The following is a 13,434-nucleotide window of genomic DNA, read 5'->3' as shown; positions in this document are numbered from 1 at the left end:
ATGACTTGGGAGGGGAGGAGGGAAAAGAATTCAAAATGCAAATAGAAAAACAGTTTTTCAAGGAGTTGGGAGTTCATGTTGCGGCTGTACAGGACATTGTTTAGGCCGCTATTGGAATATTGTGTGCAATTCTGGTCTCCTTCCTATCGGAAAGATGTTGTGAAACTTGAAAGGGTTCAGAAACGATTTAAAAGGATGTTGCCAGGGTTGGATGATTTGAGCTATAGGGAGAGGCTGAACAGGCTGGGGCTGTTTTCCCTGGTATTCGGAGGCTGAGGGGTGACCTTATAGAGGTTAACAAAATTATGAGGGGTATGGTTAGGGTAAATAGACAAAGTCTTTTCCCTGGGGTCGGGGTGTCCAGAACTAGAGGGCATAGGTTTAGGGTGAGAGGGGAAAGATATATAAAAGAGACCTAAGGGGCAACTGTTTCATACAGAGGGTGGTATGTGTATGGAATGAGTTGCCAGAAGATGTGATAGAGGCTGGAACAATTGTAACATTTAAGAGGTGTTTGGATGGGTATATGAATAGGAAGGGTTTGGGGACAAATGGGCCGGTGCTGGCAGGTGGGACTAGATTGTGTTGAGATATCTGGTCGGCATGGACAGGTTGGACTGAAGGGTCTGTTTCCATGCTGTACATCTCTATGACTCTATAACAGTTCGATATTGTCATTGGGCAGATTGTTGTGTGAAGTGTTAGGTTAGATATTAAGTTTTTAACCTTTGCACAGCCTTCAAAATTTCATGTAAATACACTTTCATCTTGCATTCAATACTGGACTTATCCTTCCTCCATATTCTGTCCCAAATTGCTGACAACTGACAATTCTTCTATATATAAGTTTTATTAGTCACTGAAAAGTTTCACCAGAACAATAATAAAATTAGACATCATATTTGATAATTAATATGCCTGAATACATAATAACCATCTGGTTCATTATATCAACACTCAGGGTTTGAAAATTTGAACTCTAGTTACCTTTCACTTCTTTATGTTCTCCATTTTCTGGCCGCTCCATTTTAGCTTGGCTGACCATAGCCTGTGTAACAACTGCCTGGTTTGCTACAGTGTAGCTGTTTGTGGCCAGACTGGCCATAGTAACAGACACAGTTGGTATCTGATGAACCACATGAACAGTTTGCAACATTGACTGCTGGGACGTTGATGTAACAGGTGTGGCCACAGTATACGTGACAGGTTTCATGGATTGTGAAATTTGCCGTTGGACGGTGATTAAAACTGGCTGAGCGGACAGAGGTGATCCTGAGATTAAGAAAAAGATTGGAAAGCAATTAATCCCTCTGTGGACAGCTGCTTCAAATGCTGTAAACATGGCAAGAAAATATATCCATGAATGTAATACCACTTCCCTCTCTACTATAATAAAGAAATCAAAAACTTGAACCGTTGGATAGAATTTGAAAATTAACTTTCCAGGTATCAAATCTCGACACAACACAGTAGAAAATTTGGCTAAAAGTGCTGTAAAATATTATTACATAGACTTGTGCTGATTTTCCTATAGGAGTCACTTTGAAATGGTCCTCAATTAGTTTGTGCTCACTTACTAAGCATTTTATCTCATGATTGAAGCTGGATTGTTTGAACAAGTTACAATACTCAGTGAAATTATTGTCAAACCATTTCAAAACTGAACTGTAATCAGACTGTTTCTGTGCAGTGTGACTCTATGACATTGTATTACCCATGAAGATCCTGTATTGTGAAAATTTTAGGTACTGCTCAGATTGAGACACATGCTTGAGTAAATTTACTAATCGCTAATAGGTTATGTTTTAAAAGAAAATAAAATCAAATGTTGAAAATGACCACAATTGTATCACTGTCAAGAATACATAGAAAAATTTGTATAGAAGGCAGAGGCTTGTGGTATAAAGCAAAAGCTAAATAAGTCATCAGGTTTGTTTGGCTCTAACTCCTAACTATGTAAGCCAAGGCACACAGAATGGGAAGCGGAGTATCTGATGAAAGTGGGCCTTGCTGATAAGATGGTCAAACAGAAACTTAGTCTTAACATTTCAAATTTAATTATTAAATTTAGAAATTGTAAAGCAGTTAACTATCAACAGTCAAGGAGCTACATCAAATTGCCCGAATGGGACTAGTACTATTTGTTTAAGGTCAGAAGACTATAACCAGGTTATAGTCCAACAGGTTTATTTGAAATCATAAGCGTTCGGAGCATTGCTCCTTCGTCAGGTGATTTCACCTTGTCCACCCTGATCCAACACTGGCACGTCCATATCATACTTGTTTTGAAGCAACCTCAGATGCTCCCGAAATGTATGAAAATTGGAAAGGTTTTAAGGATTGGTAAAAGTTTTAAGAATCAGCAAGGATAACCAAGAAATTGATGAAGTGGGAGAAAACAGGCTGAGTGAGCCAAGAAATATGAAAATGAGTAAGAGTGTTTACAAATTTACAAACAATACATTAGCAAATGTGGGTCTAATGTGAAGAAAATGATAGATATGGGACAAATATTCAGCGCAACATCTTCACATCACATTACACAAAGGACACATTAGAAATTCTGGAGGATCAACGAGCTGGAGGATGAGGAATTTAAAGTAATAATTAAAGAAAGTACTGGAAAAATTCAAGTGTCCAATCAGTCAAACCCAGGAGCTTGCTCCTTAGGATTTTAAAAGAGTCAGCTACAAAGATAGTCAATACACTAGATCTGGCTCTTCCAGAATATCAGATGAAATTATTCCTGTGACTGAACTTGCATAATATAGACGAAAGCAACATGTTACAGCTCCTGGAAATCTAACTGAAAAATGGAAGATGTTGAAAAAATTCAGCAGTTCAGGCACCACCAGTGAAAAGTGAAACAGAGTTAATAGTTCAAAATTGATAATCTTCCACATATTTTCAAGATTTTCTACATTTGTAAGGGAAACATATTTACTGAGGATACAAAGCTAGCTGTGAAAGTGAAATGTGCGAAAGATGCAAAGCAGTTACAAGTGAAAACAGACCAGTCATGTGATTAGGTAATAAAGATGACAGATGGTGTGATAGTAACCACTTGACGAAAAGAATGGAAAAGTAGATTTATTTCTTACAACTTAGGGGAACATTTAAAACCCGATATGCAGAGGAATTCAGGGATCCTTGTCCATGAATTACAGAAAATTGACATGCAGGTACAGCAAGTAATTTGAGTGGTAATAGCATAGTGACTTTTCTTGCGAGGTAATTGGAGTACAATAGAGTTATTGAAATTATATAGGACTTTGGGTGAGACCATATCATCGGTACAATGAACAGATAAAGTTCAATCAAAGTTCGCTAAATTGATTTCTGAGATGACAGACTACCTTAGGAGGAATTATCTGAATGACCTCATGCTGTTTGCAGTTAGGACTGAAAACTGACGATGAGTGATGTTAATAGGTTACATGCTGAGAGGATATCTCCCCAGCCAAAAGTCTAGCATGAGAACTTATTGTTTCAGGAAGAGTCCTTTTAGGAATGAGAAGAAACCTCTTCACACAAAAGGGTTGCAGAATCTTTAGGATTCCCTATCACAGAGTGAGACAGGTGTTATTCAATACATCAAAAATGAGGCCAACAGATTTCAAAGGATTTGGAAATGCGATGGAGGTGGGAATGAAATGGATGGAGATGTGCAGTAGATGTAAAGGTGGGGGCAATCTTGCCAGGGTGCAAGGCCTACTTCTTTATCGCGTTTTTTAAAATTCCACCCATCAATGAAGTAATTTGATTTCATCTAGTCCCATTGCATACCTCTAAAAATTGAACATATTCAGTGACAATAAATACATATTTTCTCTTTCTACTTGATCAGGCTTTGATGCCTTTTAAGCCAAATGCATCACTCTAAGCCTAGGAAGGGCAATTATTTCAAAGTCAAAATTGAGCAGCATTTAGTTGCAAAGATATCAAATTCATCTGAAGGAGAACAGCAGCATATTTCGAAGTGACTCTAAAACGTCCTTTGAAAATGTGTTGGAAATCTATGGCCATCAGTTGTGATATCCAAGATACCTCAGACAGGACACCAGCTCAACAGTAGTTATGGAAATATAACAACTTAGCACGGCACTGACTAACTCATCGATTAACAACAAGATATTCAGATGAACAGATATATCTTTTCATCAAGAAAGTATGTTCTTTTATGAAGTATCATAGAAACTTTAGTAAATGCTGATGAGAAGGAAGAATGGGATAAAGAACAGCCCTAAGGCCTCCACATCACCCCATCCATGGCACCAGAAGCCAGACAGTTGTTGATTTTTGGAGATAAGTCTCCTCAAAAGCCACAGAAAAGAATATATGAACAATATTCATCAATAAGAAATGAACGCATATTTTAACTTTACCTTTCCTCAATAGAATAGATTTGCTCTGGTTCCATTTTAAGGTCTCATTTTCTCTCTACATTTCATGACATCTAGATCATAGGTTTTCAAATTTGGCTCCATGGTAGGATCATACATGGACTGCAAATTAATTCATCATGATTATAATGCTTTGAGAATACTCTTTTTATAAATGTCGACTCACTTCCAATTTGTTTAAATTGTTGTATTCTAACAGAAACCATATTCTGCAATGATGGGATTTTCCCCCTTTAGGTAGCTTAACTTACAGCAAAGTTTGAAAACCACTGATCTGGATCATGTGTGACAGCAGAAAGGCCCATTTTTGGAATAACAAGTGTTCAGTTAGTATTATTTTCACAACTTGCACACTGTGGTTGTTCACATACTACAGGTTAAGCTTTGTTGAAGTATTTTCTAACTGATCTAACTTAGCCTTGCTCACCTTTTTCTGCGTGGGTGATTAATATATTATCCTTCCTCTAACATAGGCCTGGTATGCTTTCCACTCTGTACCAAGAGAGGAGGTGCATTTTTCATTAATGGTGAAATAATTTTTCATTCTTGATAAACTCTATATATGTGGTGTTTTATGGAATGACACAATGGTGTGCCATATTAAATTATCGGGCTTCTTAAGATTACTGAAAACTTCACTGGTTTCACAGATTACTTACAAAGCAAGATACAGCCATTATCCAAAGAAAAATCCTAATTATCTATGGGCATTCACAATAACACTAAATCTTTAAAGTTTGTAATAAAACTCCTGCCCCATTGAGAGCCTACTATCTTTATTTAATTCCCTATTTTTACATATTATTAGAGGTCAAAATGTTTAACCTTATCAGAAAAACAATTATCTACATAGTCTACCCATCAGGAAAGACAGCTTCATATCCAAGTCCATTGTCCGCCCTCCATCCCCAAATCAACAAAATGTAAGCACAAACAACAACTCACAACAGATACCAGTATCTAATCACTCACTAGACTCTGTATTGATGAAATGTTGCAAATAGAGAAATGGCCAGAGATCCATCAAGGATCAATTAAGCACTAGTCCCTAAAAGTAACTAATGATAACAGTGCTAATGAATTAAGCCCTTACATATACCTAAAGATCAAATAAAATTCAAGTGATGTTAGCCAGCTGTTCAAATTCAAAGCTGTATTGGTTGAAAAAGAGGAAATTCAATAGTTATAAACTCCATAACATTTGTCTTAAAATAAGTTCAGTGAATTGCATCTTCAATGAAAGGGAGTAAATATATAGGAATGCTGATCAGATGACAGCATAATGACTATCCCAACTAAAGAAAGTTTCATGCCACACAAAAAAAACAAGTTTTGTAGTAGGAAAATAAATTTCCAAGAAGAGAACTTTGTGAGGGAAGCCCTCCAATCTTTTAATTATAGGACGTAATGATCTGAATTACACTCAGAATTAAGAACAACTCATCCCTTATAGGATCTAACAAGATCTCACTGAATGGCGGAACAGACTCACGCAATTGAATAGCCTACACCTATTTCAGATTCCAAACAATAAGCAATCTGATGTTCTACCTTGTACCTCATCATGAAACAGAAGATTATACAGCCTGGTCCACCATTCATTAAGATCACTTTTGATCATCTATACCATTCAACTTTCTTGATCTTTGCCCACATTCCTCAATTCTCCTAGTGCCCAAATCCTATCAATCGCAGTCTTGAGTATATGTCCAGTAACAGAACAATCTTGGGTAGAGAATTCAAAACATTCACACGCCTCTCAGTGAGGAAGCTTCTCATCTCCTTTCTATAAGTTTGACCCTTTATCCTGAGACTCCAAGTTATAGGCTTTCTAGTTCAGGGAAAACCAGCCTTTAGAACATAGAACATAGAACAATACAGCACAGAACAGGCCCTTCGGCCCACGATGTTGTGCCGAACTTCTATCCTAGATTAAGCACCCATCCATGCACCTATCCAAATGCCGCTTAAAGGTCGCCAATGAATCTGACTCTACCACTCCCACGGGCAGCGCATTCCATGCCCCCACCACTCTCTGGGTAAAGAACCCACCCCTGACATCTCCCCTATACCTTCCACCCTTCACCTTAAATTTATGTCCCCTTGTAACACTCTGTTGTACCCGGGGAAAAAGTTTCGGACTGTCTACTCTATCTATTCCTCTGATCATCTTATAAATCTCTATCAAGTCACCCCTCATCCTTCGCCGTTCCAACGAGAAAAGGCCGAGAACTCTCAACCTATCCTCGTACGACCTACTCTCCATTCCAGGCAACATCCTGGTAAATCTTCTCTGCACCCTCTCCAAAGCTTCCACATCTTTCCTAAAGTGAGGCGACCAGAACTGCACACAGTACTCCAAATGTGGCCTAACCAAAGTCCTGTACAGCTGCAACATCACTTCACGACTCTTGAATTCAATCCCTCTGCTAATGAACGATAATACTCCATAGGCCTTCTTACAAACTCTATCCACCTGAGTGGCAACCTTCAAAGATCCCTCTGTTCCTCCACCTGACCAAGAACCCTACCATTAACCCTGTATTCCGCATTCTTATTTGTTTTTCCAAAATGGACAACCTCACACTTGGCAGGGTTGAACTCCATCTGCCACTCCTCAGCCCAGCTCTGCATCATATCTAAGTCCCTCTGCAGCCGACAACAGCCCTCCTCACTGTCCACAACTCCACCTATCTTCGTATCATCTGCAAATTTACTGACCCACCCTTCGACTCCCTCATCTAAGTCATTAATAAAAATTACAAACAGCAGAGGACCCAGAACTGATCCCTGCGGAACTCCACTTGTAATTGGACTCCATGCTGAATATTTACCATCTACCACCACTCTCTGACTTCGACCAGTTAGCCAGTTTTCTATCCAATTGGCCAAATTTCCCTCTATCCCATGCCTCCTGACTTTCCGCATAAGCCGACCATGGGGAACCTTATCAAATGCCTTACTAAAATCCATGTACACTACATCCACTGCTCTACCCTCATCCACATGCTTGGTCACCTCCTCGAAGAATTCAATAAGACTTGTAAGGCAAGACCTACCCTTCACAAATCCGTGCTGGCTGTCCCTAATCAAGCAGTGTCTTTCCAGATACTCGTAAATCCTATCCCTCAGTACCCTTTCCATTACTTTGCCTACCACAGAAGTAAGACTAACTGGCCTGTAATTCCCGGGGTTATCCCTATTCCCTTTTTTGAACAGGGGCACAACATTCGCTACTCTCCAGTCCCCTGGTACCGCCCCCGTTGCCAGTGAAGACGAGAAGATCATTGCCAACGGTACTGCAATTTCCTCTCTTGCTTCCCACATAATCCTAGGATATATCCCATCAGGCCTGGGGGACTTGTCTATCCTCAAGTTGTTCAAAATGTCCAACACATCTTCCTTCCTAACAGGTATCTCTTCTAGCTTATCAGTCCGTTTCACACTCTCCTCTTCAACAATACGGTCCCTCTCGTTCGTAAATACTGAAGAGAAGTACTTGTTCAAGACCTCTCCTATCTCTTCCGACTCAATACACAGTCTCCCACCACTGTCCTTGATCGGACCTACCCTCGTTCTCGTCATTCTCAGGTTTCTCACATACGCATAGAATGCCTTGGGGTTATCCTTGATCCTATCCGCCAAGGATTTTTCATGCCCTCTCTTAGCTCTCCTAATCCCTTTCTTCAGGTCCCTTCTGGCTATCCTGTATCCCTCCACTGCTCTGTCTGAACCTTGTTTCCTCAACCTTATGTAAGCCTCCTTCTTCCTCTTTACTAGACATTCAACCTCCCTCGTCAACCAAGGCTCCCTCACACGACCATTTCTTTCCTGCCTGATCGGTACATACATATCAAGGACACGTCGTATCTGCTCCTTGAAAAAGTTCCACATTTCCACCACATCCTTCCCTGACAGCCTATGCTCCCAACGTATGCTCCTCAAATCCTGTCTTACAGCATCGTAATTTCCCTTCCCCCAATTGTAAAAACTTCCTTGTTGTGCGCACCTATCTCTCTCCATAACCAAGGTGAAAGTCACAGAATTGTGGTCACCATCACCAAAATGTTCACCCACTAACAAGCCGACCACTTGTCCCGGTTCATTACCGAGTACCAAATCCAATATGGCCTCCCCTCTGGTTGGACAATCTACATACTGCGTTAGAAAAGCTTCCTGGACACACTGCACAAACACCGCCCCATCCAATCTACTTGATCTGAAGAGCTTCCAATCAATATTTGGGAAGTTGAAGTCGCCCATGACTACGACCCTGTGGCTTCTGCACCTTTCCAAAATCTGTTTCCCAATCTGTTTCTCCACATCTCTGCTGCTATTGGGGGGCCTATAATAAACACCCAACAAGGTGACTGCACCTTTCCTATTTCTGACTTCAGCCCATACTACCTCCAGAGGCAGATCCCCCTCAAACTTCCTTTCTGCAGCCGTTATACCATTTCTAATTAGCAATGCCACCCCCCCTCCTTTTTTACCACCCTCCCTAATCTTACTGAAACATCTGTAACCAGGAACCTCCAACAGCCATTCCTGTCCCTCATCTATCCATGTTTCCGTGATGGCCACAACATCGTAGTCCCAGGTACCGATCCACGCCCTAAGTTCACCCACCTTATTTCTGATACTCCTTACATTGAAGTATACGCACTTGAGCCCATCTCTGTGTCCGCAAGTAGTCCCTGTCTGTGCTACCTTCTCCACAGCCTCCCTACAGTCTTGGACATCCTGACACACAGCTAGCTTACTTGCTGGACTACAAGTCCGGATCCCATCCCCCTGCCAAATTAGTTTAAACCCCCCCAAGAGTGCTAGCAAACCTACCCCCCAGGATATTGGTGCCCTTCTGGTTCAGGTGCAACCCGTCCTGTTTATACAGGTCCCACCTTCCCCAGAATGCAATTGTCCAAATATCTGAAGCCCTCCCTCCTACACCATCCTTGCAGCCACGTGTTCAACTGCACTCTCTCCCTATTCTTTGCCTCTCTGTCACGTGGCACCGGCAACAACCCAGAGATGACGACTCTGTCTGTCCTAGCTTTTAGCTTCCAGCCTAACTCCTTGAGCTCTTGAATGACCTCCCCACCCCTCTTCCTACCTATGTCGTTGGTGCCAATGTGTACCACGACTTCTGGCTGCACACCCTCCCCCTTAAGGATTCTGAAGACACGGTCCGAGATGTCTCGGACCCTAGCACCCGGGAGGCAACAAACCATCCGAGAGTCTCGCCCATGTCCACAGAACCGCCTGTCCGTCCCTCTAACTGGAGAGTCCCCTATAACTAGCGCTCTCCTCTTCTCCCCCTTTCCCTTCTGAATCTCAGAGCCACAGACCCCTTCACTGCAGCTTACACCTGCAAGGCTGTCCCCCCCAACAGTTTCCAAAGCTGTATACTTATTTTTTAGGGGAACGACCACAGGGGAACCCTGCACTGCCTGCTTCTTCCCCTTCCCACCTCTAACTGTTACCCAGCTACCTCTGTTCTCCGGCGTAACTATGTCCCTGTAGCTTCTATCGATCACCCTCTCAGCCTCTCGAATAATCCTCAGCTCATCCAGCTCCAGTTCCAGTTCTCTAACTCGTTCGGTGAGGATCAGGATCTGACTGCATTTCCTGCACACGAAGTCGGCAGGAGTATCAGTGGTCACCCCTACCTCAAACATATTTGTCAAGTCCCCCATAATCTTTAGTCTTGTTTCAGTGTCAGTGTCGATATTTTTTTAAACTTCTAAACTCCAGAGAATAAAAGCTCATCTCCTTTAATTTCTGACTTAAATAACTTGTCTGGAGTGATATGATTGCACGAGACTTGGTATTTTACAAGCCTAAAAGCTAATATTCAGATGTGGTTGAATGATTTGTCAGCTGGAATAGATTTCCACATGACATTTGTGAATGATAGGGCAAAACTCTTCATAGAGGAGGTTTTCTTGATTTCAAAAGACTTCAGTAACTGTACAAACTGTACAATAATTGTGGAATAATGGCCTGTTCTTCTTAGAAACTATTCCACTTGATGTAAGATCTGATCACCTAACACAAATACGTAATTACTATACACTTTTAGAAGAATACTTTTTCTTCAGTTACTTAAAATAAACTTAGCTTCCTCTTAAAATAGATCTCTCAGTTGATGTAATATTAATTCTCTCTTTATTGACTTTGCAACCATACCAAAAAGCATTTTTGCCCCAAAAGAGGAAGTGGTGGAAACATTTAACTGATGAAAAAATTTTCAAGTTTGTGGAGTTGCATTACATATTATCTAGATGATGTTCTGAGTTCCCATCTTCATTTCCAGAGAGAAGAATACACCACACAAGGGTTCTCCCTCGTTTATAGTAAGGTATCCCCAATGTGTGACAGATCTGTCTTCCCAAAATCATTTAAAGTTGCCTGGACTCAAAAAGATAACAGAATTTAAGCATTCTGACAAACTCAATTTTCTGGGAACGTGGAGGGGGCAAAGATGGAGAAAACGAAGAGTTAGTACACAAGCTTTACATATGGGAATCAGGTTTCAGTGCTTGTATTTGGTTGAAATGTAGGTCAATGCCTTTCTGATATAATGAAAGAATTCATAGCACTGAGGGGAGTTATTTTCCTTTTCTTGTCAAGTACCTACAAACAACTACAGAAGCAACTACAAACATTTACCCTTTTTATTTGAAGGGCTTTTAGATTAAATTCCCTACAGTGTGGAAACAGGCCCTCCAGCCCAACCAGTCCACACCGACCCTCCGAAGAGTAACCCACCCAGACCCATTTCCCTCTGATTAATGCACCTAACACTATGGGCAATTTAGTGTGGCCAATTCACTTGACCTGCACATCTTTGGACTGTGGGAGGAAACTGAAGCGCCTGGAGGAAACCCACGCAGACATAGGGAGAGAGTGTGCAAACGCCACCCAGAGAGTCACCCGAGGCTGGAATTGAATGTGGGACCCTGGTGCTGTGAGGCAGCAGTGCTAACCACTGAGCCACCGGGCCACCCATGTGATGTCTATAGTTAAGATAATGGAGGTGACCATGTGAGATTTGTTATAACAACATTACCAATAATGTGATTTTTAGAATTATAAATATTAACTATAAATCTTACCACTTGTCTAAGTTATTTTGTGAAGAAAGGAATTTAGCCATTTTCAATTATTTCATAAGTTGCCACTCCTATCAGTCCCCATATAATTTGAATAACTAAGGCTTCAGTGCAATAAAAATGTAACAATTCAGATGTATATTATAACCAAAACAAGAATTAAAATCTGATTCATGTCCAACACGGAAACAGGAAAATTCAGTTTCATGACTGGATTAAAAAATGAAATTTCTACTTCATAAGACATCTTCTCCTTAACAGGGCTTAGTTAATAATGCATTAGCTTATATATTAGTATATATTTAGCACTCACCTGGTGCACTCTGAGCGTATCTTGCTTCTTGTATTACTGCTAATTTAGGTTGCACAGTGCTAGATTCATGTTCAGTGGGGACTGGAGAACCTTCCCTGGACAGGCTCTCTGGAGTCTGCACACCACTTGAATGGGAAGAAAACACCCCAGGATGGCTTGGAGAGGCTGGTGCACTTCTGTGGCAGAAGGTGAAAAAAAAAATGAGCATCCCTTAATTACACAACTGGATGGCACTGCAACAGACTGGCAGTTTAAATGTTGGGCAGTAAGCTTACTCTCATTTGACAAACTAAGATTGGAACTCTTGCTGTTTGAGATCCTAAAAATTCTGTATCAATTATACAATGTAAGCAAATATTTCCTCAACCATCTTCTGTACTCAAAATAGCAATCAACAGATACTTGAATATCTACTCCAATCTACTCAAATCTACTTCAAAATTGGTGTTGAGTTAGCACGTTGAGTTCCAACAGCAAGTTAATTATATGTACGTAAACTGAATATGTGCTGCATAAATGAGATAGCATACAGGTCACATGCTGATCAATATGCTTTATGCAAACATTTATACTCTTGCTTACGGCATCACTATAGCTCAAATGACGACAACTTGCATTTTTAAAGCACCATGAAACACCATCATCTGTCCCAAGTCTGTGCAGCTAATAAAGTGCGTTTTGAAGTTTAGTCACTGTAATAACATAGGAGATATGACAGCTTCGTATGTTCAAATCTCAGACTGGAACTTGAACTCAGATCACTGTGAATTAGAGGCAGTGATGGTTAAACAGTCAAGATATTATACACAATTTATCCCATACTACTCCTGTCAATTTATAGGTTTAAAAAACAAACAAGACAAAAACATCAAAATTCTTGGCTGAACATAATCTTAATGACATGGTTATCTTTAAGTTGAAATACTAGAAAACTTGATTCACAGACAATTAGAGGACAGACCTGGTCTGGTTGCGTCACTAAGCAAAGAACTACAGCATAACAGCACGCTAGTACTAGAGCTACAATACTTTCAAAGGAGGGGTTAAACTAAACCTTCAGTTGCCATTTGACTTTAAATTTGTAATATTTCATAGAATCACTTGCATACATGTGGTATTAATATCACTAGTGCCATATAACCAGATTGTGTTGCAAATTATAGGAACTACATGAACTCATTCAAAAGAACAAAGTTGTGCTGATTACTTCACCAACATTCCTCTCTCAGACAAGCCTGTCAAGAACTTTTCTTCAAAAAAGAGACCTTTGTGTCACTGCAGACCATCTGATCATTTGTGACTTCCCAAAGTCTGCTCACCAACAAGCCACAATCAGAAGAATGATGGTATACCCTCCACTTGGCCTGGATGAGTGCAGCTCCAGTGGGCAAGGAACTGGACATCATCCTGGACAAAGCAGCCCATTTGACTGGTACCCCAGCCTCCACTACCATCAACATCTACTTCAACTATTCAGTATAGATGCAATTTATCACCTGCAAGATTAACTAGAGCAGCTTCAATATCACCTTCCAAATCAGTCACTGCTATCACCTAGAAGTTGACTATCAGCACCTGCAACTTCCCCTCCAAACAAACGCTA

The 13,434-nt window shown here is 40.7% G+C and overlaps 1 protein-coding gene across 1 annotated transcript in view; it reads right to left on the bottom strand.

Moving 5' to 3' along the window:
* foxk2b (forkhead box K2b) overlaps positions 1–13,434 on the bottom strand; it is a 129,054-nt gene that overhangs the window by 9,880 nt on the left and 105,740 nt on the right. The window contains exons 6-7 of the mRNA XM_072558317.1: positions 11,832–12,007; positions 988–1,272 (exon numbers count right to left, since the gene is read on the bottom strand). Of these exons, the coding sequence (XP_072414418.1) occupies positions 988–1,272; positions 11,832–12,007 (461 nt within the window). The remainder of the gene's footprint in view (positions 1–987; positions 1,273–11,831; positions 12,008–13,434) is intronic.

The sequence above is a fragment of the Chiloscyllium punctatum genome, chromosome 39 (genome assembly GCF_047496795.1).
Source record: "Chiloscyllium punctatum isolate Juve2018m chromosome 39, sChiPun1.3, whole genome shotgun sequence".
NCBI lineage: Eukaryota > Metazoa > Chordata > Chondrichthyes > Orectolobiformes > Hemiscylliidae > Chiloscyllium > Chiloscyllium punctatum.
Note: the sequence above shows the minus strand (reverse complement) of the source record. Positions and strands in the feature narration are given on the sequence as shown.